Source organism: Schistocerca cancellata, chromosome 1, assembly GCF_023864275.1.
Source record: "Schistocerca cancellata isolate TAMUIC-IGC-003103 chromosome 1, iqSchCanc2.1, whole genome shotgun sequence".
NCBI classification, from domain to species: Eukaryota; Metazoa; Arthropoda; class Insecta; order Orthoptera; family Acrididae; genus Schistocerca; species Schistocerca cancellata.
In genome coordinates, this window is record NC_064626.1 from 227,838,938 (window position 1) to 227,866,917 (window position 27,980).

Below are 27,980 nucleotides of genomic sequence, written 5' to 3' on the forward strand. Positions count from 1 at the left end.
ATTTCCAAAATTTATTTCCATCTTTTCTCAAGTATCTGTACAAATGATGGAATTCTTGTGCAGCCATCGTCTCCTTGTTGATGTTATGCACCAGTTCACGACTGCCTTGAATTCTGAGAGAACTGTTTTCTACTAAAAACGAAGTTCCTGGGTCGAGGAGAAACGACATCGTTTCAAGACAGCGCAGCAAATACTACAGCCCGATGGCGAGATCGAACTATAGCATCGGTTTGGGAAATCTGCTTCATATCGGATGGGATCTCATTGCGTGAAGTGTGAATGCTCCATCGCATAGCTCGCTTTGGGAAATCTACTTCGCACCACATCACAACGTGCGCAGTGTAAATTCTGGTTCAAATGGCTCTGAGCACTATGGTACTTAACATCTGAGGTCATCAGTACCCTAGAACTTAGAACTACTTAAACCTAACTGACCTAAGGACATCACGCACATCCGTGCCCGAGGGGCAGGATTTGAACCTGCGACCGTAGCAGTCGCGCGGTTCCAGACTGAACCGCCTAGAACCGCTCGGTCTCACCGGCAGGAGTAAATTCTGGCTAACAGTGATCTCGTCACAGTATGTAGTGCGCTGTATCGTACTGAACCGAGCGAGGTGGCGCAGTAGTTAGCATACTGGCAATCGGGAGGACGACGGTTCAAACCCGCGTCCGGCCATCCTGATAACAGGTTTCCGTGATTTTCCTAAATCGCTTGAGGCAAATGCCGAGATGATTCCTTTGAAATGGCGTGGCTGACATCCTTCCCCATCCTTCCCTAATCTGATACGACTGATGGCCTCGCTGTTTGATCCCCTCATCCAAATCAATCAACAAACCATCGTACTGTACTGGCATGATAAATTAGTAAATAGTCTGTAACACAGACACCTTTGATTTCTGGCGACATGCCCATGTGAACTATTTTGCTCCTTGTATTCTCAGGGACCGTTTCGACCCGCCAGGGTAGCCGAGAGCGCTAACGCGCTGCTTCCTGGACTCTGGTAGGTGCGGCGGTCCCGGATCGAATCCGCCCGGCGGATTACCGACGATGGCTGGTGTGACGGCCAGCCCGGATGTGGTTTTTAGGCGGTTTTCCACATCTTCTATGTGAATACCGGGCTGGTCCCCGTGTCCCGCCTCAGTTCCACTACTCGCAGATATTTGAAACACAATCGCACTGTTTCACGATTTACACTAGACGCACACAGCTGGGGTACACTACTTCCGTATGGGGTGGGGGCAGGAAGGGCATCCGGCCACCCCTTAAACTTAACGATGCCAATTCCGTACTTAACGCTGCCGACCCTGCGCGCAGTGCGGGATAAAGGCAGTAGCAAAAGAAAGAAAGAAAGATTCTCAGGGACCGTTTCCTAATCTTTGTCCCCGTGTACATCACTCGTCTCACACACACTGTTTATCCCGTTCAAGTAAAGGTTGCAAGGAGCCATGGAAGACAGTATTACCAACTAACTCCTTATAAAGACTGGACTCGCAAAAAGTGAAGAACTGGACGGCGCCAGTAAGAGCATGTTGACTACAGCGGACGACCTTCATTCCGCTTACGTGGCTGCAGCGAGCGAGCTACGTGGTGGCCCGGAGAGAATGGTTGTCCCGGCGCTAAGAAGCTTACCCGTGTAGCCGCGGAACAACACCTGCGCATGTTGCGCGGTGGAGTCCAGCGAGCACTGCACTGCGGCGTGCGCCGATCGCGGCTAGCCCGTTCCCTGCTCGGCTATTACTGGCCTCTCCTAATGAGAAGTTAAGGCAGCCGCGTCCGCGGATTTGCATATTTGTGCGAGGCGGCCCCGCTGCACTGACTGCTCTCTTTGCTCGGTGTTTCTTTTTATTCCCCCCTATCCGCCACCATCCCTGCAGCCTCCATTTTTAACGGGCAGCCCTGTGTGTCTCTCCCGGCGGTCTCGCTCGCTACAGCCAACATATGAATATGTAGCGGCCCTCTCTGGCGCCGTCGCTGCTGCTGCTGCCCCCGCTCTTGTAAGTGATATAAGCAGGCGGCGGCCATATTTCTGCATTTTTGGGGATTATCCGGCGGCGTGTAATCCCGTCTTGCGCGGCCGGCGGCCGGCGATTGGGGCCGGGCAATTACAGGGGCGTGTGCCGCCCTGATAACGGGGCTTAGGCGCGGGGGAGCAGGGAGCAGCCGCCGGCGCGCGCCGCCAGGGGCAGCACCGCCGCGATCTGCGGTCCGCGGTCATCCCGAGCGCCTGTAATGGCACGTCTCTGGCCCCCGCCCGCACGTTACACCCCCCGTTTCCGTCGAATGCCATTTCGCCAACGGCAGGATCTCCATTCGTACCGCCAGAGCTAGCGACATCAATTGCCAGATTCGATACGATAGTTTGTATCGCTACAAGTACAGGGTGATCGAAAAGTCAGTATAAATTTGAAAACTAAATAAATCACGGAATAATGTAGATAGAGGTACTAATTGACACACATGCTTAGAATGACATGGGGTTTTTATTAGAACAAAAAAAAATACAAACGTTCAAAAAATGTCCGACAGATGACGCTTCATCTGATCAGAATAGCAATAATTAGCATAACAAAGTAAGCCAAACCAAAGATGATGTTCTTTACAGGAAATACTCAATATGTCCACTATCATTTCTCAACAATAGCTGTAGTCGAGGAATAATGTTGTGAACAGCACTGTAAAGCATGTCCGGAGTTATGGTGAGGCACTGGCGTAGGATGTTGTCTTTTAGCATCCCTAGAGATGTCGGTCGATCACGATACACTTGCGACTTCAGGTAACCCCAAAGCCAATAATCGCACGGACTGAGGTCTGGGAACCTGGGAGGCCAAGCATGACGAAAGTGGCGGCTGAGCACACGATCATCACCAAAGACGCGCGCAAGAGATCTATAATATAATATGGGGTGGTTCTAATAAAACCCCATGTCATTACAAGCATGTATGTCAATTTTTACCTCTCTATCTACATTATTCCGTTGTTTATTAAATTTTCAAATTTATACTGACTTTTCGATCACCCGGTATATGATTTTATACCGATACTCTGCAATGAAAAGCTATTGCCTGTTATCTGGCCATGACACATTGTTGAAATTTATAAACATGTTTTTCAAAAACTATTGCCAGTAATAAATTCTTTCTCAAATTCCTTAAAATATTTTAATATTGCAACGTTTCGCAGAGTAACATAATCAGCCATCTATTTACACACTGAAGAGCCAAAGTAAATGGTATACCTACCTAACATAGTGTAGGGCCTCCACAACCACGCAGCAGTGCCACAACAAGACGTGCCATGGACTCGACTGATGTCTAAAGTAGTGATGGACGGAATCTTGCAGGACTGTCCATAAATCCGTAAGAGTACGAGGGGATGGAGATCTCTTCTGAATAGCACGTTCTAATGCATCCCAGATATGCTCAATAATGTTCATGTCTGGGGAGTTTCGTGGCCAGCGAAAGCGTCAAAACTCAGAAGAGTGTTACTGGAGCCACCCTGTGGCAATTCTGCAAGTATGGGGTGTCACATTGTCCTGCTGGAATTGCCAAAGTCCGTCGTAGTGCACAATATGAAGCCGGCCGGTGTGACTGAGCGGTTCTAGGCGGTTCAGTCTGGAACCGCACGACCGCTACGGTCGCAGGTTAGAATCCTGCCTCGGGCATAGATGTGTGTGATGTCCTTAGATTAGTTAGGTTTAAGTAGTTCTAAGTTCTAGGGAAGGAACAGAAGTTGGGAAGGAAAACATAGGTACAAAGATGGTAGCTGCGAAGAAACCATGGGTAACAGAAGAAATACTTCAGTTGATTGATGAAAGGAGGAAGTACAAACATGTTCCGGGAAAATCAGGAATACAGAAATACAAGTCGCTGAGGAATGAAATAAACAGGAAGTGCAGGGAAGCTAAGACGAAATGGCTGCAGGAAAAATGTGAAGACATCGAAAACGATATGATTGTCGGAAGGACAGACTCAGCATACAGGAAAGTCAAAACAGCCTTTGCTGACATTAAAAGCAACGGTGGTAACATTAAGAGTGCAACGGGAATTCCACTGTTAAATGCAGAGGAGAGAACAGATAGGTGGAAAGAATACATTGAAAGCCTCTATGAGGGTGAAGATTTGTCTGATGCGATAGAAGAATAAACAGGAGTCGATTTAGAAGAGATAGGGGATCCAGTATTAGAATCGGAATTTAAAAGAGCTTTGGAGGACTTACGGTCAAATAAGACAGAAGGGATAGATAACATTCCATCAGAATTTCTAAAACCATTGGGGGAAGTGGCAACAAAACGACTATTCTCGTTGGTGTGTGGAATATATGAGTCTGGCGATATACCATCTGATTTTCGGAAAAGCATCATCCACACAATTCCGAAGACGGCAAGAGCTGACAAGTGCGAGAATTATCGCACAATCAGCTTAACAGCTCATGCATCGAAGCTGCTTACAAGAATAATATACAGAAGAATGGAAAAGAAAATTAGGAATGCGCTAGGTGATGATCAGTTTGGCTTTAGGAAAAGTAAAGGGACGAGAGAGGCAATTCTGACGTTACGGCTAATAATGGAAGCAAGGCTAAAGAAAAATCAAGACACTTTCATAGGATTTGTCGACCTGGAAAAAGCGTTCGACAATATAAAATGGTGCAAGCTGTTCGAGATTCTGAAAAAAGTAGGGGTAAGCTATAGGGAGAGACGGGTCATATACGATATGTACAACAACTAAGAGGGAATAATAAGAGTGGACGAGCAAGAACGAAGTGCTCGTATTAAGAAGGGTGTAAGACAAGGCTGTAGCCTTTCGCCCCTACTCTTCAATCTGTACATCGAGGAAGCAATGATGGAAATAAAAGAAAGGTTCAGGAGTGGAATTAAAATACAAGGTGAAAGGATATCAGTGATACGATTCGCTGATGACATTGCTATCCTGAGTGAAAGTGAAGAAGAATTAAATGATCTGCTGAACGGAATGAACAGTCTAATGAGTACACAGTATGGTTTGAGAGTAAATCGGAGAAAGACGAAGGTAATGAGAAGTAGTAGAAATGAGAACAGCGAGAAACTTAACATCAGGATTGATGGTCACGAAGTCAAGGAAGTTAAAGAATTCTGCTACCTAGGCAGTAAAATAACCAATGACGGACGGAGCAAGGAGGACATCAAAAGCAGACTCGCTATGGCAAAAAAGGCATTTCTGGCCAAGAGAAGTCTACTAATATCAAATACCGGCCTTAATTTGAGGAAGAAATTTCTGACGATGTACGTCTGGAGTACAGCATTGTATGGTAGTGAAACATGGACTGTGGGAAAACCGGAACAGAAGAAAATCGAAGCATTTGATGTGGTGCTATAGACGAATGTTGAAAATAAGGTGGACTGATAAGGTAAGGAATGAGGAGGTTCTACGCAGAATCGGAGAGGAAAGGAATATGTGGAAAACACTGATAAGGAGAAGGGACATCTGCTAAGACATGAGGGAATGACTTCCATGGTACTAGAGGGAGCTGTCGAGGGCAAAAACTGTAGAGGAAGACAGAGATTGTAATACGTCAAGCAAATAACTGAGGACGTAGGTTGCAAGTGCTACTCTGAGATGAAGAGGTTAGCACAGGAAAGAAATTCGTGGCGGGTCGCATCAAACCAGTCAGTAGACTGATGACCCAAAAAAAAAAAAAAAAAGTTCTAGGGGGACTGATGACCTCAGCTGTTAAGTCCCATAGTGCTCAGAGCCATTTGAACCATTTGAACCTCAATGTGAAACATCCCCTTTAATAAATTTATGACTTATTGTACTGGTAAACCCCTTACGTCATTTGATTTTCAAACTGCTGAGCAGAGCTGAACGTTCTCAGACATTTCTCTCTTTACTTATTCTGATCAACAATAAACTGACACACAATATTTTTAGCGCAACGCAATCTGACTTTCAATAAACCCTACAAGAGAATGGCCCTGACCAACAATAACCTATACCTTTCATGAATCACTTACCTCACAGAAATCTTCGTTACTCGAACTACTGCAATACAGCGAGCGCCAATACTGCCAGCTAAATAAAAGATTCTAACTACTAAAGGCACTAACTAATGATAGGCATAGTTAACAAATGAAAGATTTTGGTAGAGAACGAACAATGTATTTACCTTAATAGTGTTCAAAAGTCATTTTATATATATATATATATATATATATATATATATATATATATATATATATATCGTTTCATGACATCCAGTCTTACAAATTTCCTTTTACTGATGGACACACGTCCAGATCATCCTCTCTCAAAACTCCGCCATGTCTCTCCCCACATCCACCACTAATGGCGGCTCCCCTCCAACTGCGCAACGCTACGCGCTGTTCACATCCAACTGCTCAACACTACCATAGCGAATATTCCAACAATGCCAACCAGCCACAGACTCTACACAGCACAGCAGTGATTTTCATACAGAGCGCTACGTGATGTTACCAACATAAAAATCTAAACAGCCTACTTACAAATTGACTTGAATGGATGCAGGTGATCAGGCAGGATGCTTACGTACGTGTTACCTGTCAGAGTCGTATCTAGACGTATCATGGGTCCCATATCACCACAAATGCACACGCCTCCCACACCATACAGAGCCTCTAGCTGCTTAAACAGTCCCCTGCTGATGTGCAGGGTCCTTGGATTCATGACATTGTCTCCATGCCCCTACACGTCCATCCGCTCGAGTAAATTTGAGACGATACTCGTGCGATCAGGTAACATGTTTCCAATCATCAACAGTCCATTGTCGGTGCAGACAGGCCCAGGCGAGGCGTGAAGCTTTGTGTTGTGCTGTCATCAAGGGGGCACGAGTGAGCCTTCCGCTCCGAAAGCCCACATGGATGATGTTTCGTTGAATGATTCACACGCTGACACTTGTTGATGGCCCTGCATTGAAACCTGCAGCAATTAGCGAAAGGGTTGCACTTCTGTCACGTTGAACGATTCTCTTCTTTCGACCTTGGTCCCGTTCTTGCAGGATCCTTTTCCGGCCACAGTGATGGCGGAGATTTGATGTTTTTTCGGATTCCTGATATTCACGATACACTCGTGAAACGGTCGTATGGGAAAATCCCAACTTCATCGCTACCTATACTATGTCCCATCACTCGTGCCCCGACAACAACACCACCTTCAAACGCATTTAAATCTTGATAAGCTGTTACTGCAGCCGCAATAGCCGATCTAACTAGTACGCCAGACACTTGTTGTCTTATACAGGCGTTGCCGATTGCAGTGCCATATTCTGCCTGTTTACATATCTCTGTATTTGAATACAGATGCCTACACCAGTTTCTTTGGCTCTTCAGTGCAGATTTAGAGCATTTAATTACATGCAAACGGGTTCAAATGGTTCAAATGGCTCTGAGCACTATGAGACTCAACATCTTAGGTCATAAGTCCCCTAGAACCTAGAACTACTTAAACCTAACTAACCTAAGGACATCACACACACTCATGCCCGAGGCAGGATTCGAACCTGCGACCGTAGCAGTCCCGCGGTTCCGGACTGCAGCGCCAGAACCGCTAGACCACCGCGGCCGGCACATGCAAACGGGGCTACAGACATAATAAACAGAAACTATACAGAAGTATTTAATAACTAATAATTATCACTTGCATGCCATGTCATGCGGTGGCGATACACACGTACACAGATGGCGATAGTATCGCGTAGACAAGATATAAAAGGGCGGTGCATTGACGGAGCTAGTGTTTGTACTCAGGTGATTCGTGTGAAAATGTTTTCGACGTGATGATAGCCGACGCCGGGAATTAACAGACTTTGAATGCGGAATTTCAGTTGGAACTGCAGTCATGGGGCACTACGTTCTTCAAGCCTTTAGGAAATTCGGTATTCCTATGATTCTTGAGTTTCTCCCGGCGAATTTGATAATCAAAATATCCACGGGTGTACTGCCGGTCTACAGTGTCCAACAGGCACAATATTTCGGCGATCATACATGTCGCCATCATCAGGTGAACTGACGAACTGAGCTCCTGTGAACCTGCCGATACGGAGATCCGTACGCTATGGCTGCTCAGGGGGAACTGGGTTCGGCCGCTGCGGCGGTCGATTTAAATTGGGTTAATCAAGAGTAAATCGAGCAAATGTATAGTTGTGACGACCACCGACGTCATCTCAGACGCCGTCGCAATCTGTTCCACCGCGCGACCGTGGCGCGGGGCGCGGACGGCGGAGTGAGCGCGCCGCGGGCGGAGGGTATTTAAATCGACCGCCGCCGCGGCCGAACCCAGTTCCCCCTGAGCAGCCATAGTGTACGGATCTCCGTGTCGGCACGTTCACAGGAGCTCAGTCCGTCAGTTCACCTGATGATGGCGACATGTATGATCGCCGAAATATTGTGCCCGTTGGACACTGTAGACCGGCAGTACACCCGTGGATATTTTGAATATCGGTATTCCTAGATTCACAGTGGCAACACTGTGTAGATAATACCAGATTTTAGGCATTACTTTTCACCATGGACAACGTAGTAGCCTACGGCCTTCACTGAATTATCGACAGCAGCGGCGTTTGCGTAGAGTTGTCAGTGATAACAGACTAGCAACTCTGCGTGGAATAACCGCAGAAATCAATGTCGGACGTACGATTAATGAATCTGTAGGACAGTGCGGCGAAAGTTGGCGTTAATGAACTATGGCAGCACACGACCGATGCGAGTGTCTTTGCTAAGAGCACAACATCGCCTGCAGCGCCTCTTCTGGACTCGTGACCACATTGGTTGTATCGTAGACAACTGGAAAACCATGGCCTGGTCAGATGAGTGCCTCGATTTCTGATGGTAGGGTTCGGATGTGGCCCATAACGCACGAATGCATCAACCTAAGCTGTTAACAAGTCACTGTACAAACTGTTGGTGGCTCCAGAACTGTGTGGGCAGTGTTTACATGTAATAAACTGGGCCGTCTGGTCAAACTGAACCGGTCATTGACTCGGAGAGATTATTTTCTGCTATTTTGGAACTATTTGCAGCCATTCAGGGACTGCATGTTCCCAAACCACAAAGGAATGTTTACAAATGACAATGCGCCACGTCAGAACACACTGCACAATTCGAGCGAATTGTTTGGCCACCCAGATCACCCAATATGAATCCCATTGAACATTTATGAGAGGTTAGTTCGTGGACAACATTCTGCACCGGCAACGCTTTCGAAATACTATGCACTGGTATAGAGGCAGCGTTGCTCAGTATTTCTGTAGGGGACTTCCCACAATCTATTGAGTGCATTCCACGTGGAACTGCTACACTACGCCAGGAAAATGGAGGCCCGACGCGATATTTGGAGGTATTCTTTGATTTTTGTCACCGCATCGTATGCCGGTACTCCACAACTGAAATCCGCTGTCTGTTATCTGACCCTGACTCTTGGTTAATATCCGTAAACGCTCTTTTAAAAGACCACTACCAGTCATAAATTCTTTGTCAAATTGCTCAAATTATTTTCAGTCTCTATTGCATGGGTTTGGCATTTAACTATAAACCGTAAATTTATGAATAATGTCAAGAAAACCACTAGTACATGAATGATGTTACCGTCTGGAAATACGCATAGCCTGGCTGCATCGAGCTAGATTCCCTTCAGGGTAATTATGTTGACAGAAACAGTTGAAAATCGAACATATTTGCCGAAAGTCGAATGTGCGTAAGCACTTGCGAAAGCACCTGAAAGAATGTGTTATTTCTGCCACTTAGATCGCATCTAGTTAGATTTTTAATGTACTTAAAAGTATACTTAATGATAGCACATATTATATTTCCACTTATCTGTAACCAAACGATTAATAATTAATCACTATTGTCTGTTTGTTGCAGTATGTAAACAAACATAAAATGTTGAATAAATCAAAATTAAATCAAATCTTCTATGCTCAGATCTGTTATACAGTACTCTGTGTGCAGAGCCTTACCCAGCCTATTTTTCCACTGAAACTGGTTTCCCAAAGAAATGTCATGCAACGATGGGTTAATATTACAACGATTCGAGGCGTGACATTATCAGGAATTTATTTATATATTTAGCGTATGGCATTAATTGCTTGTAGTGGTACAGACATAATAAACAGAAAAAACACAGAATTATAAAACACTCAATAGTCTTCACATGTAATCTACACTTTAAAAAAATTATAAAGAGTAGTCAAATGGAAATGAAACAAATGGAAGAAAGTAAGTAAACTGTTTATTATTTCAAAAGGAATCGCCGTAACTGTCAATAAATTTGTCCCAATGTGAGTCAAGACAGTCAATACCTCTTCGTCGGAAGCAAATTAACGGTGGAAAATGTTGATGACGATAATGATGTTTGGTTTTTGCGGCGCTCAACTGCGCGGTCATCAGCACCCATACAGAGTCACAATTTTTACACGGGTCAAGATTTTACACACAGTTCAGTGTAGCCACTGTCACGAATGCTGATGATAATGATGAAGGTGATGAAATGATGAGGACAACACTAACACCCAGTCCCAGGGCTGAGAAAATCGCCAACCCTGCCGGGAATCGAACGCGGGACCCCGTGGAGAATGTCTTTCCACTGGACTCCAATAACGTGGGCGACACAGGGGAGAGATAAGGATGTGTATGGAGGATGTGTGAATACTTCCTATGGAACATCTGCAGCGAAGTCGAAAAAACCGTGGGAACAAGTGTGCGGGCGTTATCCTGAAACAGAATGATGCCGTCCGTCAACACTGCTAGACGTTTAGAGTTGTCGGCTCGCTTCAATTTGTGCAGTGTCCACGTATCGTTGCATGTGCTTATTGTTTCGACTAGGTTGCAGAAGCTTCTCTGGGAAGCTATTACACATCCTCCATGCAGATCCGATCTCTCCCCATGTGATTTCCGTATTTTTGGTGTCTTGAAGAAAGACATTCGTTACCGACGATTGGCTTCGGACGCAGAGGCGCACACCTGGTTCCTTTGGCAACCGCAAACATTTTTCCATGCTGAGATTGACAGTGTTATCTCACAGTGGGATAAATATATTGATAGTTGCTAAGATTATGTTTCAAATAATATAAAGTTTTCACGTAGCTGTGTTCCGTCTTTCCAGTTAAGTGAAGAGGAGTTTAGTTTACTTTATTTTTATTTTTTTGACACACGTGTATCACTTCTTTTACTTGTGTGGCGTCTTCAGATGCCTGTAATACATGTTTGTTTCATGTATATAATAAATATGCTATGTAGTCCTTACAAATATGTCACAATATTGTGTTTTCACTTGTTATTGCCTTGTTTTTCAGGTTAGAAACCACTTTGGCTACACAAGATTCGTGACGTTAAACTATCATTTGCTGTCACTTACGATTTCTCAAGCTGTTAATCCATATGCGTGGTTCTGGAGATGTATATAGTCGATCTAGGTACTACAGATGGTCGATTTTAGGCGATTTTTCAATCAAATTTATTTCAAAACTTGACTTCCACTTTTCACTGCATAGCGAATGTGTGTGTTTACAGTGCAGAGTGCTGTCAACTGCCGCTGTGTGTTAATCCTTCGTATTTTGTTTGCGATGTTGTGTCTGTGGGTAGTCTGACATTTGTTAGTTTCATTTATGTATGCGTGTGTCCTTGTAGTTTGTGTGTGTGTGTGTGTGCGTGTGTGTGTCAGAGAGAGATATATATTAATTTGTTATTTATCCTAGTAACGTTTTACATCTCTGTTTGTTATTAGTCTGACATTTGTTAGTTTCATTTATGTATGCGTGTGTCGTTGTAGTTAGTGTTTGTGTGTGTGTGTGTGTGTGTGTGTCAGAGAGAGATATATATTAATTTGTTGTTTAGCCTAGTAACGTTTTACATCTCTGTTTATTATTATTTTAGTGGCTAAATGATCAATGCGTTACTGCTGGTATTGACGGGTTCGTTAATTATATTCCTCTTCACTGCCAGGGCAGTTGTATCTGAAAATTATCCTCAAATGTCAAGAGCTTCCTACTGTATCCGTTTACTGATAATTCTGATGTCATGTTCCATGTTAGATGGTTCATGTCCACGTTTTGCTAGGTGGTCGACAAAAGTAGAATGGCTATTTTCATTCCTCCACTTTCTAATATGTCCTTTATTAGCACCTAGGTTTGAAATTTTTTCATGTTAGTATCTGATAGACTGATCTGCATTCTTGACATTTTGACTGACATACCGTGTGGTTCTAATTAAACTTTCCTTATTCAACACTTTATAACACGGAAACTAATTACCGTACGGTGACCAGACTTGGTAGCATTAATGTCAGGGACGTGGGCAAGGAAAATAATGCAGAATCAATTCATTTGAAACACTTTTACTGTGCTGCTACGGTACATCATTCCATTACATACCGTTACCATTACTGCTACAAAGGGGCTCAATATGGTGCCCAGCAATGTCCAGAAGAGTCTGAAAGCACAGTATGGCATTCTGCACAGCAGAACGAAGCACGTCCATAGGTATGCTGGCTATCTCTCTTGATACGATGTGCATTCAAGTTCTAAGGCCTCCGATTTTTTTTTCCTAATTAACTACTAACCCGAAATCGATGAAACTGGCGTTACTTCTCGACGTAATCGCCCTGCAGACGTACACATTTTTCACAACGCTGACGCCATGATCCCATGGCAGCGGGAAGGCTTCTTTAGGAGTCTGTTTTGACCACTGGAAAATCGCTGAGGCAATATCAGCACAGCTGGTGAATGTGCGGCCACGGAGAGTGTCTTTCATTGTTGGAAAAAGCCAAAAGTCACTAGGAGCCAGGTCAGGTGAGTAGGGAGCATGAGGAATCACTTCAAAGTTGTTATCACGAAGAAACTGTTGCGTAACATTAGCTCCATGTGCGGGTGCGTTGTCACACGCGCAGCCTTTCCCGGACGTTTTTGTTGCAGTGCAGGAAGGAATTTGTTCTTCAAAACATTTTCGTAGGATGCACCTGTTACCGTAGTGCCCTTTGGAACGCAATGGGTAAGGATTACGCCCTCGCTGTCCCAGAACATGGACACCATCATTTTTTCATCACTGGCGGTTACCCGAAATTTTTTTGGTGGCGATGAATCTGTGTGCTTCCATTGAGCTGACTGGCGCTTTGTTTCTGGATTGAAAAATGGCATCCACGTCTCATCCATTGTCACAACCGACGAAAAGAAAGTCCCATTCATGCTGTCGTTGCGCGTCAACATTGCTCGGCAACATGCCACAAAATGGTTCAAATGGCTCTGAGCACTATGGGACTCAACTGCTGAGGTTATTAGTCCCCTAGAACTTAGAACTAGTTAAACCTAACTAACCTAAGGACATCACAAACATCCATGCCCGAGGCAGGATTCGAACCTGCGACCGTAGCGGTCTTGCGGTTCCAGACTGCAGCGCCTTTAACCGCACGGCCACTTCGGCCGGCGGCAACATGCCACACGGGCAGCCATGTGGTCGTCCTTCAACATTCGTGGCACCCACCTGGATGACACTTTTCGCATTTTCAGGTCGTCATGCAGGATTGTGTGCACAGAACCCACAGAAATGCCAACTCTGGAGGCGATCTGTTCAGCAGCCATTCGGCGATCCCCCAAAACAATTCTCTGCACTTTCTCGATCATGTCGTCAGACCGGCTTGTGAGAGCCAGAGGTTTTTTTCAGTTTGTTGTCACACGATGTTGTGCCTTCATTAAACTGTCGCACCCACGAACGCACTTTCGACACATCCATAACTCCATCACCACATGTCTCCTTCAACTGTCGATGAATTTCAATTGGTTTCACACCACGCAAATTCAGAAAACGAATGATTGCGCGCTGTTCAAGTAAGGAAAAAGTCGCCATTTTAAGTATTTAAAACAGTTCTCATTCTCGCCGCTGGCGGTAAAATTCCATCTGCCGTACGGTGGTGCCATCTCTGGGACGTATTGACAATGAACGCGGCCTCGTTTTAAAACAATGCGCATGTTTCTATCTCTTTCCAGTCTGGAGAAAAAAAAATCGGAGGCCTTAGAACTTGAATGCACCTCTTATGCTGCGCTTCAGATGGGCAGATTTGTGAATGTTCCCCTAGTAAACCCTGTCCTTCAGGTGGCCCCTCAACCAGAAATCACAGTGTGTGAGATCAGGTGGAAACGATCGGCTGATAATTCGGTCGTTTCTAAATGTGTTTCAGCGAAACAAGTGAACTTCACGAGCGATGTGCGTTGGGGACCCATCGAGCATGATTATTGTTGAGTTCAATGCGTCTCTCTCTCCTGTGGGACGGATGTGACATGCTGGCGAAGCGTATCGCAGTACATCTGGCCTGTCACGCGGCATATCTTTGACCCTTGAGCGCCAACCTGTTCAAAACAGAATGGGCCAATGATGAACGCAGCCGTGAAGCCACACCATACGGTAACACCTTCACCAAACAGAGGAACTTCATGCACAGTGATTGGAGGGGAAGATACTCGACAATTCTGTGTTGACCTAACCCGTCAGAGAAAAATGAGCTTCGTCTGTCCATTGGGTGGTACAGGGCCAGCCCTTGACAACTTCAACCCTTGTGAGAAAGTGGAGAGCGAAGTCAACATGCCGTTGTGCGCCCTGCGGTGCAAGCTGCTGTAAGATATGGATCCTCTTCGGATTCCATTTAAGAATAGTTCGAAGCACCTTCCGTACAGTGGACCACGGGATGTTCAACTGTCTTGACACAGCACGCGCACTGCCTGACGATCGGGAATTGCGCGCATTGTTGTCTGCCACAGCCACAAAGATTTCATCAACCGCCTGTGATGCAACCGGTCGTCGGAATTGATAATAGACAAAAAGGTCATCAGTCCCTAAGCTTACACACTACTTAACCTAAATTACCCTAAGGACAAACACACACACACACACACACATACACATGCCCGAGGGAGGACTCGAACCTCCGCCGGGATCAGCCGCACAGTCCATGACTGCAGCGCCTAAGACAGCTCGGCTAATCCCGCGAGGCTAATAGATAATAGAACTTCACCAGTAATGCCCTGCTCCTTTAGCCCAAGTGCATGTTAACACGTCAACACGTGGGCTGCTACTGGTCAGGTGTGTGAGACTGTAAATCACGATGACTGATCATGGCACTGGTGGCCATAGTTGGAACTCGACGGTGGCGATGTGATACATGGAAATCATGCACCCCATACTCTGGACTCTAATGCTACTAAGTTTGGTGCTCGTACGGTAATTAGTTTCCGTGTTATAACGGGTTAAATAGGGAAAGTAGAATTATAACCGTACCGTATATCTGCTCTTATCTGGTTTCTCTACTGTTGCTTGTAAATGCGATTTCATTGTGTTTCTTGTTATGTAATTAATGTGTATCCGTTGTTTCTTTAATATGTCTGCTATTCTGTATGTGGATTTGTGTTTATATGTTAATGCGTACCATTTCATTCTGTTAGTGCTATCATGAGTGTCACTGTTTTCTTTCTGTTTGTACTGTAGCGTCTGTATTGTTTATGGGCTTTTGTGGTTTTTTCTCGTAACACACACACACACACAAACTCACACGTACTCTCTCTCTCTCTCTCTCTCCCTCTCTCTCTCTCTCTCTCTCTTTCGCACACACACAGACACGCTCAAACACAAACACACACGCACACACATACATACATACATACAGAACCTCACACACACGACAACACAAGCACAATCCGCATCTCAGGTGCACAAAACAGTTATATAAAAGCGAGCTGATCAGAGCACCGACTTCGACGTATGGAGCTAACACTTCATGCTGTAACAAAAAGCGCCGACCGGCGTGGCCAAGCGGTTCTAAGCGCTTTAGTCTGAAACCGCGCGACCGCTACGGTCGCAGGTTCGAATCCTGCCTCGGGCATGGATGTGTGATGTCCTTAGGTTAGTTAGGTTTAAGTAGTTCTAAGTTCTAGAGGACTGATGACCTCAGATGTTAAGTCTCATAGTGCTCAGAGCCATTTTTTTGTAACAGAAAGCGACACTTATATCTTCAAGTTGCATAGTCAACACGGGACGACAGCCAGGAAGCGAATGATCAGAATGGCAGGAAATGAATGATAGTTGTCACAGGTAACTGGATGATTTGAATACCAGATGCTCAGTTCTCAATCCAGGCACCCTTTTGGAGCGAATGTATCTAAAATAAATGTGTCCTAAAGTATGAAAACATCGGAGAACGCTGAACAAGTTTTCCTACACATATAAGCAATTAAATAGGTTTGGTACCAAATTTGAACGTTCTTTCTCTATTGTTTAACAAACCACACACTGTCTAGAAAGGGAGGCTATATACAGGATTGACCATTGTTGATATCAATGCTGAATGGATACTTGCTACTTCTCAAGTGGGCCCATGGGTTTAAGGCACCATTGCAGCCGAATGTCAGGGATGAACTCCCGGCAACCGCAACTTCAAAATGGGCCGAACAGGTCGTGAGAATCACCACAGAATGCGACCCTCCTCTCCACCAAAGCTTTTCTGTTGTACAAGACAGTGACCACAAGTACTCCCAGAATTCGCTTACTTGCATGCGAACCATTCAGACAATACCCAACAATTTGCACTGCCCGTGTTAACAATTAAAAAGAAATCTGTTTGAACCGATACAGGATGACGAAGCTATCTGTACCAGTCATGGTACAATGTGTTACTTACAGAGCCGCGCTCTACCAAAACTACCACATAAATGGCGTAGTAAATGGTAGTGTTACCGATAGTATTGCCAGCACGCTGGGAGAAAACATTAATGAATGTGTAAGAGAGAAACTGTCACCCGACGACTTCGCTTTGTTTTTCTGTTGTTGTTTTTTTTTTTTTTTCATGCAATTAGAACCGAACTCATTCAGTGTTAGTCAGTCGTGTAGTTTATACCTTAAAGGATATAAATAACATTTTATAAATAATAAACATTAGTTGATCACGCAAATTTTGCGTTTTTATGTAACCAAAGCAATTACTTTTGATGCGCGTACTATTTAGGACACAAACATAAAAAGTGTGTTTATAATTATTATTGTTGTTATTTTGTACACAATGGAACGTTCTTCATCATGATGAAAGGCACGAGTTTCCTCTTGTTATTGATAAATGTGAAAGTTGTTTATGAAGAACAGAAAAATGTTTTACATGCATTCGACAAAGTTTTGAAACAATATATTTTTAATTTTTTTGTTTTTTTATTTTATCTTACTATAAATATGCACCGTTTTCTATAATTTTAGTGCAATACCCTCTTTTTTGTGTTACAAATCAACAATTTTCGAACGAAACCTGAATTAAACATAGACAATTTCAACTTTGCTACAAATACCGTTCACTTTTAAGTAACAGACAGCAGGATAACTACGTAGAACATAAATGTTTCGTGCGTTAAGTGTCTCTATACAGGGTATAGAAAAATTCGCGCACTCTGACTTGGCAGTGCGATTCCTCACGTCCTAGCAATACAAAAATGTGTTTCACAAAATTTCTCCTGCGCAGAAGAGCTTCTGTAAAGTTTGGAAGGTAAGAGACGAGGTATTGGCAGAAGTAAAGCTGTGAGGACGTGGCGTGAGTCGTGCTTGGGTAGCTCAGTTGGTAGAGCACTTGCCCGCGAAAGGCAAAGGTCCCTAGTTCGGGTCTCGGTCCGGCACACAGTTTTAATCTGCCAGGAAGTTTCAAAGTTTACATTTCCTAAGTAGAATTGCTAATCAATTGCCCAACTCTGCCCCTTATTATGACTGTGCCAGCTAATATCAATAACGCGAAATGACTGAAATCATCTACGTACCAATCACTAGAAGACACTACTTTCAGAGATGAGCTACGGTGGTGTGGAACCTCAGTGGAAACAAACTAACATGATCCCAGCTGTTTAGCTTTTATAGCCCTAATAAGCACGAAGCAATTTGCGATATCACCGTATGTACTGCGTCCGTTTCGTCGAAGTGATGGTTCTCGTACTCGTCTGCGACGATGGAAGAATTCCAGTCACAAATAAACTCTTCCAAACGCTAGGACGGCAGAAGGCGGTCCTCTGACTAATATACTCTACTACTGTCTTCTCCTCGCTGTGTTCTACAGACGAGAAACGCGAACTCCCAGCCACAAGGACGGAGTTCATATAACGTCTCAATGTAAGTATAGGCAGAGGAAGTGCTCTCAATTATTGAACGCTGCGTACGCCACGACGACTTCCAACCCGTGGGTGAAGTCCAGAGTCGTATAGTCTCGCAACAGTACAGTGCCTAACTGTTCTAACTATAAACTCTCCTGAGAGCAAAGACAGCAAGTCCGTCTGTACCAAGAAAGAAGCTATCGAGCGACCGTCACACAAGGGCCCTCACAACGGAAGACCTCGTCTCAACACCGCTGCCATCCCAGCAAGGCTCAGCTCCGCACCATCGTAATTCCGAAAACGAATCATATTCCCGAAACCACGGAACGCCGACCAACCATATTTTAGTCTTTTGTCATCCAGCGCGGAAAGTTTGCGAGAAAAAGACTATACTCGTACAATGGTACGCTTCTGAGTAAAAATCCTTGGAAATAACCCAGCCTGCGTGGTTTCCGAGGTGCCGCTTCTTCGTTCCTCTCACCTGCGTCCAAGAGTTGCAAAGTTCGGAAGTATTATCCGGTTATCCTTCCCGTCCGGCTACAATAGTTGCTGGCCGGCACCCTATTGTGCTCTAGAGCTCAGGTGCCACGACGTCCGTCAAGCTACTTCCTGTGTTTAAGCAGGACCAACACCTGTGCGGGCCTTCCTCCCAGAGCTTGAGTTCTTCCTGCCGTTTCATTTGCACTGTCGTTCCAACTTCTACTAGTATGATAATAAAGACAGTCCGTCACCTTTCATGAAATAAGAGTTAACAGTTATTTACAAGGCGTACGTGACAATGTCAGTCTCCTTTATGTATTCATATGTACAGTGCACAGCCTATCACAATATACTTAATTGTAGATCATGGAAAAGTATGTGGATGGGTGCTTGTAAGGTGCGAAATTATAGCCACCTTTCAAGCATGGTGAGGCAAACTGAGTAGCTACTTAATTGAGAAGTAGCGTCTCCGGTCGCGGAAACTGACATACGGCCGGGAGAGCAGTGTACTGACCACATGGCCCTCCGTATCCGCATCCAGTGACGCCCGTGGACTGAGGATTACATGGCGACCGATCGGTACTGTTAGGGCTTCGTGGCCTGTTCGGGAAGAGTAAGGTAGTTTTAGAACTCTAGTTGTTCATCGTGACACTGAAATTTGCTTTATACTTCCCTGAATTTTTTGAAACGGCAGACTGATGCCATCAAAAAACAGGCACTACTGTGAATTTGACATGGTTGTATTGTTTACCCAAAGGCCAACAAATAAACAAAAATTGTTGACTGACTCATCTAGGAACATAAGCTCTTTGAAATTCAACAGTAAACCACACTGTGACGTAAACGCCCCTTCTGTAGCATATGGCATAGAAGTTGCACGAGCATGCATTACAAAGGCTCAGACGGTGTTTAGAAAGGATAGATTACATTCAACCGGTGGTGGTGTGTTTGTCGCTGTTAGCAGTAGTTATCCTGTAGTGAAGTAGAAGTGAACAGTTCCTGTGAATTATTATGGGTGGAGGTTACACTCAACAACCGAGCTAGGTTAATAATTGGCTCCTTTTACCGACCTCCCGACTCAGCAGCATTAGTGGCAGAACAACTGAGAGAAAATTTGCAATACATTTCACATAAATTTTCTCAGCATGTTATAGTCTTATGTGGAGATTTCAATTTACCAGATATAGACTGGGACACACAGATGTTTAGGACGGGTGGTAGGGACAGAGCATCGAGTGACATTACACTGAGTGCAAAATCCGAAAATTACCTCGAGCAATTAAACAGAGAACCGACTCGTGGAGATAACATCTTGGACCTACTGATAACTAACAGACCCGAACTTTTCGACTCTGTAAGCGCAGAACAGGGACTGAGGATTACATAAGGCGGTTGCACCATCCCTGAATATGGAAGTAAATAGGAATATAAAAAAAGGGAGGAAGGTTTAGCTGTTTAGCAAGAGTAATAGAAGGCAGATTTCAGACTACCTAACAAATCAAAACGAAAATTTCTGTTCCGACACTGACAATGTTGAGTGTTTATGAAAAAAGTTTAAGGCAATCGTAAAATGCTTTTTAGACAGGTACGTGCCGAGTAAAACTGTGAAGGTCGGGAAAAACCCATCCTGGTTCAACAACAAAGTTAGGAAACTACTGCGAAAGCAAAGAGAGCTTCACTGCAAGTTTAAACGCAGGTAAAACCTCTCAGACAAACAGAAGCTAAACGATGACAAAGTTAGCGTAAGGAGGGCTATGTGTGAAGCGTTCAGTGAATTCGAAAGTTAAATTCTATATACCGACTTGACAGAAAATCCTAGGAAGTTCTGGTCTTACATTAAATCAGTAAGTGGCTAGAAACAGCATATTCAGACACTCCGGGATGATGATGGCATCGAAACAGAAGATGACACTCGTAAAGCTGAAATACTAAACACCTTTTTCCAAAGCTGTTTCACAGAGGGAGACCGCACTGCAGTTCCTTCTCTAAATCCTCGCACAAACGAAAAAATGGCTGACATCGAAATAAGTTCAAATGGTTCAAATGGCTCTGAGCACTATGGGACTCAACATCTTAGGTCATAAGTCCCCTAGAACTTAGAACTACTTAAACCTAACTAACCTAAGGACATCACACACACCCATGCCCGAGGCAGGGTTCGAACCTGCGACCGTAGCAGTCCCGCGGTTCCGGACTGCAGCGCCAGAACCGCACGGCCACCGCGGCCGGCTCGAAATAAGTGTCCAAGGAATAGAAAAGCAACTGAAATCACTCAACAGAGGAAAGTCCACTGGACCTGAAGGGATACGAATTCGATTTCACACAGAGTACGCAAAGGGACTTGCCCCCCTTATAACAGTCGTGTGCCGCAAGTCTCTAGATGAACGGAAGGTTCCAAATGATTGGAAAAGAGCACAGGTAGTCCCAGTCTTCAAGAGGGGTCGTCGAGCAGATGCGCAAAACTATAGACCTATATCCCTGACGTCGATCTGTTGTAGAATTTTAGAACATGTTTTTTGCTCGCGTATCATGTCGCTTCTGGAAACCGAGAATCTACTCTGTAGGAATCAACATGGATTCCGGAAACAGCAATCGTGTGAGACCCAACTCGCTTTATTTGTTCATGAGACCCAGAAAATATTAGATACAGGCTCCCTGCCGTTTTCCTTTACTTCCGGAAGGCGTTCGATACAGTTCCGCACTGTCGCCTGATAAACAAAGTAATAGCCTACGGAATATCAGACCAGCTGTGTGGCAGAATTGAAGAGTTTTCAGCAAACAGAACACAGCATGTTGTTCTCAATGGGACCACAGATTTTCACAATATATATAAATGACCTAGTAGATAGTGACAGAAGTTCCATGCGGCTTTTCGCGGATGATGCTGTAGTATACATAGAAGTTGCAGCGGTAGAAAATTGTAGCGAAATGTAGGAAGATCTGCAGCGGATAGGCACTTGGTGCAGGGAGTGGCAACTGACCCTTAACATAGACAAATGTAATGTATTGTGAATACATAGAAAGAAGAATCCTTTATTGCATGATAATATGATAGCGGAACAAACACTGGTAGCAGTTACTTCTGTAAAATATCTGGGAGTATGCGTGCGGAACGATTTGAAGTGGAATGATCATATAAAATTAATTGTTGGTAAGGCGGGTGCCAGATTTAGATTCATTGGGAGAGTCCTAAGAAAATGTAGTCCATCAGCAAAGGAGGTGGCTTACAAAACTCTCGTTCGACCTGTACTTGAGTATTTGCTCATCAGTGTGGGATCCGTACCAGGTCGCGTTGACACAGGAGATAGACAAGATCCAAAGAAGAGCGGCGCGTTTCGTCACAGGGTTATTTGGTAAGCGTGATAGCGTTACGGAGATGGTTAGCAAACTCAAGTGGCAGACTCTGCAAGAGAGGCGCTCTGCATCGCGGTGTAGCTTGCTGTCCAGATTTCGAGAGGGTGCGTTTCTGGATGAGGTATCGAATATATTGCTTTCCCCTACTTATACCTCCCGAGGAGTTCACGAATGTAAAATTAGAGAGATCCGAGCGCGCACGGAGGCTTTCCGGCTGTCGTTCTTCCCGCGAACCATACGCGACTGGAACAAAAAAAGGGAGGTAATGACAGTGGCACGTTAAGTTCCCTCCGCTACACACCGTTGGGTGCCTTGCGCAGTATAAATGTAGATGTAGATGCTTATTAAGTTTTCGCTCTTGTTAGTGGGCAATCTCTCCACCACATGCAGCAGCTTTCTCAACATCGGCATAAGTAGCGAAGAGGTGGTGGCAGCTGCCTGTACAGAGAGTGCACTGTGTATGCAGGCGGCGACACGGCGGGTAGGCGGCTGCGACATAGTAAGCCGCGGCGCTCTGCGTACTAGCAATTAATCTGCGGAGCGAGCAGAGCCGAGCATGGATGGGGGGGGGGGGGAGGAGGAGAGGACTGCGCACACCTCCATCTCTCCCGTGTGAGGCGTGATTGCTTCGGGCACGTCCGCTAATGGTACAAGTTCTGCAGCCATTATACCCCGAGTCTTAGCGGCGGTAATCTGTGTGGGGAGCGGCCTGCGCGCCACAAGGGGCTTGGAGGGCTGCGCCGATACACCAGCCAGCCTTCCCTGTGGCGCCTAGCAGGTAGGCCCAGCTCGCTGCCGCTTCGGCACTCCTGTCGTATTACCGGCAACGATTTTTCCCGTGGTGCTCACTGATATCTCGTTTACAGCGGTTCGCAGATAAATTTCGTAATCAAGGTTGCAGAGGTGCAGTTACACTACTGGCCATTAAAATTGCTACACCAAGAAGAAATGCACATGATAAACGGGTATTCATTGGACAAATGTATTATACTAGACCTGACATGTGATTACATTTTCACGCAATTTGGGTGCATAGATCTTGAGAAATCAGTACCCAGAACAACCACCTCTGGCCGTAATAACGGCCTTGATACGCATGGGCATTGAGTCAAACAGAGCTTGGATGGCGTGTACAGGTACAGCTGCCCGTGCAACCTCAACACGATACCACAGTTCATCAAGACTAGCGTATTGTGACGAGCCAGTTGCTCGGTCACCACTGACCAGACGTTTTCAATTGGTTAGAGATCTGGAGAATGTGCTGGTCAGGGTAGCAGTCGAACATTTTCTGTATCCAGAAACGCCCGTACAGGTCCTGCAAAACGCGGTCGTACGTTATCCTGCTGAAATGTATGGTTTCACAGAGATCGGATGAAGTGTAGAGCCACGGGTCATAAAACATCTGAAATGTAGCGTCCACTGTTCAAAGTGCCGTCAGTGCGAACATGAGGTGACCGAGACGTGTAACCAATGGCACCCCATACCATCACACCGGCTGATACGCCAGTAAGCCGATGACGAATACACGCTTCCAATGTGAGTTCACCACGATGTCGTCAAACACGGATGTGACCATCACGATGCTGTAAACAGAACCTGGAGTTATGGTTGTTGTCTTGCAAACGTCCCCCTCTGTTGACTCAGGGATCGAGACGTGGCTGCACGATCCGTTACAGCCATGCGGATAAGATGGATGTCATCTCGATTGCTGGTGATACGAGGCCGTTGGGATCCATCATGCCTTCCGTATTATCCTCCTGAACCCACCGATTCCATTCGAACAGTCATTGGAACTCGACCAACGCGAGCAGCAGTGTCGCGATACGATAAACTGCAATCGCGATAGGCTACAATCCGACCTTTATCAAAGTCTGAAACGTGGTGGTACGCATTTCTCCTCCTTACACGAGGCATCACAACAACGTTTCACCAGGCAACGCCGGTCAACTGCTGTTTGTGTATGAGGAATCGGTTGGAAACTTTCCTCATGTCATCACGTTGTAGGTGTCGCCACCGGCGCCAACCTTGTGTGAATGCTCTAAAAAGCCATTCATTTGCATATCACAGCATCGTCTTCCTGTCGGTTAAATTTCACGTCTGTAGCACGTCATCTTCGTGGTGTAGCAATTTTAATGGCCAGTAGTGCATCTAAGGATGGAACGTTCTCTTTGTCGACAGCAATGCTCAGTTTTTATCTAGAGTTGCGCATACAATTTAGTGTCTGGATCATCAACATAGTGGTAACACCTTATAACCAGAGGTGTATCGCCAGTTTATCTGAACCTCAAGACAAGTGACGTGTTTGATGAAAATGATGATAGCGAGGACCACGAAATGCTGGAAAAGGTCATACCCGTGTGTTGTGAACTTCGCCTCTGTTCTTTATGTTGTGATTTTAGTTTCAGATTAATTACAAACAGTGCAACTGCCAACAGATGCTACTGTCACTAGCCTTTTGCCGGCCGCAGTGGCCGAGGTGTTTTAGGCGCTTCAGACGGAACTGCGCAACTGCTACTGTCGCAGGTTCTAATCCAGCCTTGAGCGTGGATGTGTGTGATGTCCTAAGGTTAGTTATGTTTAAGTGGTTCTAAGTCTAGGGGACTGATGACCTCAGATGTTAAGATCCATAGTGCTCAGAGCCATCTGAACCATTTGAATCACTAGCCTCTATACGGAAATTTTCTGAATTAATATTAATAATAAATATAATCTTAAATATTAATTAATATTTCATAACGTAAAGCGGGTACAAAAATTTTTGGAGGAAGTGTAGGGCATCGAGACTTGGAAAAAACTCGTTTCACACCTATGTGACTAGTCGTTTGCCTATAAATTTTATTTTCACAAGCATTTATTATTCTCAGAACTTTGTTCCTGTGCTTTGGGCCCTTATGGTTCTCGGAGCCTCTGTTATATCCAGGCGTGGATCTAGAGCAGAGTAGCTCTGTCATCCCCAGCCCCTCTCCCAAAAAGCATTTTACGAAGTTTATCTTATATATTTTGAATGGTGTCAGGCAAATCCAACACCTTCCATGAAAACCGTGACATGATAAGCAAATCCGGCAATATGTCACATAGCTCCGAATAAATCCTGACATTAAATTAACCAAAGTAATACGATCAACGAGTGAGCAAATGGAATACCATATAATAACACAAGAACGTCTAAATGCATGTCATACCTTCCCAACGTGAAACAGACGCAGTTCCGAGGGGAGAAACGAGAACAGAAGCCGAGAGCAGAACCGTGTTAAGCTAGAAGGCCCTACGATAAGGGACGGACACCCACGTCGCCAGCCGACTGCCAAGCCCATGTTAAAAGATGGAACTCTCCAGCCCATGTGAAAAGTTAGAGCCCTACAGAAGAACAGTATAGATCTTACGATAACACTAAAAGGGCCACACCAGCTGCAAGTTTTAGTGTGAGACTTTATCGCGTCTCTGTTACGTTGAAAACGTTAAAAACATTGCCCCACCACGAAAAGTATAACGATTCTCATTGGATAGACAGAATTTTTGTAGGCGGAGCTTAAGGTTAACATTGAGATCCTGATTGGTCAGATGAAAACACAGCCAGATAGTTTTTTAAACCAACTTCGGTAAATTGTAGTAAGGAGAAGTTAGGGGAGAGTTGCTTCCGAGACGGCGAGGTGCGTGGAGCTGTGCCGCCCAATGCCCCCTGACGCTGCCTAAACACCGACAAGGTATTGAACGCATGCGATGCCGCATTTTTTAGTGCATAAGGCTTCACTCAGAACTGCAGAAGTCTCATCTGTTACATCCCATTTTTACGTACTACTAGTGTCGATCGTCAATTAAATCTTTGGTGTTCACATTTGCTACTTGAAGTAAAAATCTGAAACGCGATGATTTTTCTGTTATATAATTATTGAGAAGCCACATCAGACACTGTTATTTACGACAAGTTAGATAATTAATTAAAGATAATTGAGGGTCACTGTAGACCATTTTGATAGTTTTCTCTTTTTATGAAACTTAACTTAAACCTAGATTATAGACGTGATATGGCATAGGTCATCCTCCAATCCATTGTAGAACTTGGAAACCCATTCAGGGAATATTCGTTCACATTTTTGTTGAACACAGTTGGTTTTTATCATCCTGTATTAAAATATTTCCTTTTATCAATAGTGCAATTTATAAACAATGTTTTGTGAGTAGAATAAAATTTCCAATGGTAAACTTAACTGCTTTTTCGACGTTATTTTACCAGCTACCTAAAAATAGAGCCTTGAACCCCTTCCACTAAATTTAGTGAGTATTAAGATTCTTTTACAGGGAGTGCAGTGGAGCTGACGCTGAAATCATTAAGTATTTGATTATATCATCGCTAGTCTCACTGAACTCTTCTGAACTATAGATGTCATGTGTGGCCTGGCGTCTCCTTACCAGCAACAGGTCCCAGGTTCAAACTAGCCAATTCCCTAAAAAACACCCTCAGAGCATCGTTGCGCAAAAGTGGTAGGGAGACACAACTTAGAACAAACAGACACCACGCAGAAGGTTAGAGAATGGTGAACCTGCCAGGATGGTAAAATACCATGAGTGAAGGTCGACCACATGCCTAACTAGGTCAGAAAAATATCCTGTGGAGAAATTTTAGTAACAAAAAATTTTCTCTTAAAATTATACATAGTTGAAAACAGTAGCTGCAGCGATAGGTAGTAACAAAGCATACAATAGAAAGTGAGACATTCTAGCAGAGACAGTAGCATAATTAAGTTATGGATTTTAATATAGTCAGAATTAAGTTTTCTCTGCAATGCAAGCGCGCAGGTGGCGGATACATCGTTGACAAGTTGGTTCTGACTCAACAAGTAAGTGAATGGATTGTCAGTCTTGGGTATAATAAATGTCAAGTCGTGTGAACAAAAAGTTTATGAAACGCGTGAGATCGTATGAGCGCATGTTGACGCGAAGTAGGGCGCGTGAATTGCTTCTAAAAAAGGAAATAAGGGATTCGGAAGATTAGTAATGGTAGATCGAGACATTGACCGAATTGAGGTAGAGACCCAGCATGAAGACGGACAGAGAATAGAGGACAGTACAACAGTCGATGCAGTATCGCGAGAAATAGGACAGATAACGCACCATAACGAGGACAATGTACGCCAAGGCACAGAAAACCTAGGTCAGCATACGACAGAGGAGCAGGAAAGTAGGGAGACAGCCGATGAGGATTCTAACTTGCGTCTTGAATACGTAGAACCCACAGTACAAGTAATCAGAGCTCCCTCACCACAGAGTACAAGGAATTCGAGCAGAAACGTCTCACCGCACAGTTCAATGCAATCGGTTGCAAACCAACACTTGGGGGAAAGTACAGAGAGTACGACGTCGGAAGAAAACGCAGTAGGACCTACCAATCTGGCAGAATTATTACAGCAAATGACGAAAACCATGACAAGACAAAATAAAGAAATTGCGAACCAAATTAAAAGTCAGAATGCAGAAACGACGAAACAAATTGCAGAAACCACGAGACAAATGCGTGAGATTAAAGAACAAAACAAAAAAAATTCAGTTGCACCTAATTCATATTGAAGACGAGGCAAAAGAATCTCGATAAGTGATAGGAAACTTAATAACAGATCACAATCAATTGAGAACAGACATTGACAAGGTACAAGCGGACGTACAAACATTGCGTACTGACACTCAGGACGAGATGAAAATACTACGTAACGTAAGTCAAGAAACCAGAGAAACAGATAAACGAAATTACTAGACAAGCAGCAGGTATAGCGCGTAAAATCGTTGAAAACAGTGTGTTACACAAACGTATCACAAAAGGAGCGCTGAAAAGACATGATAATCGCATAGTCAAAATAGAAGCGCAAACGAAGCGACAATTTCAGAAATTGCGAACAGAGTTGCAAACCATTGAAGAGCGTAGTGAACAGGATCGAACAAGCACTGAGTCTGCAACCACATCCGTATCTATAACAGCACCGGAAAAACCAGCAATTAACGACAATATTACGCATTTGCGATTCCGATCACAGGCGGAAAG

The 27,980-nt window shown here is 44.6% G+C and overlaps 1 protein-coding gene across 1 annotated transcript in view; it reads right to left on the bottom strand.

Moving 5' to 3' along the window:
* Window positions 1-2,136: 2,136 nt before the first annotated feature.
* Window positions 2,137-27,980, bottom strand: part of LOC126166073 (piggyBac transposable element-derived protein 4-like) — a 46,476-nt gene continuing 20,632 nt past the window's right edge. Inside the window, exon 2 of the mRNA XM_049920377.1 lies at window positions 2,137-2,225. Coding sequence (XP_049776334.1) covers window positions 2,137-2,225 — 89 coding nt within the window. The remainder of the gene's footprint in view (window positions 2,226-27,980) is intronic.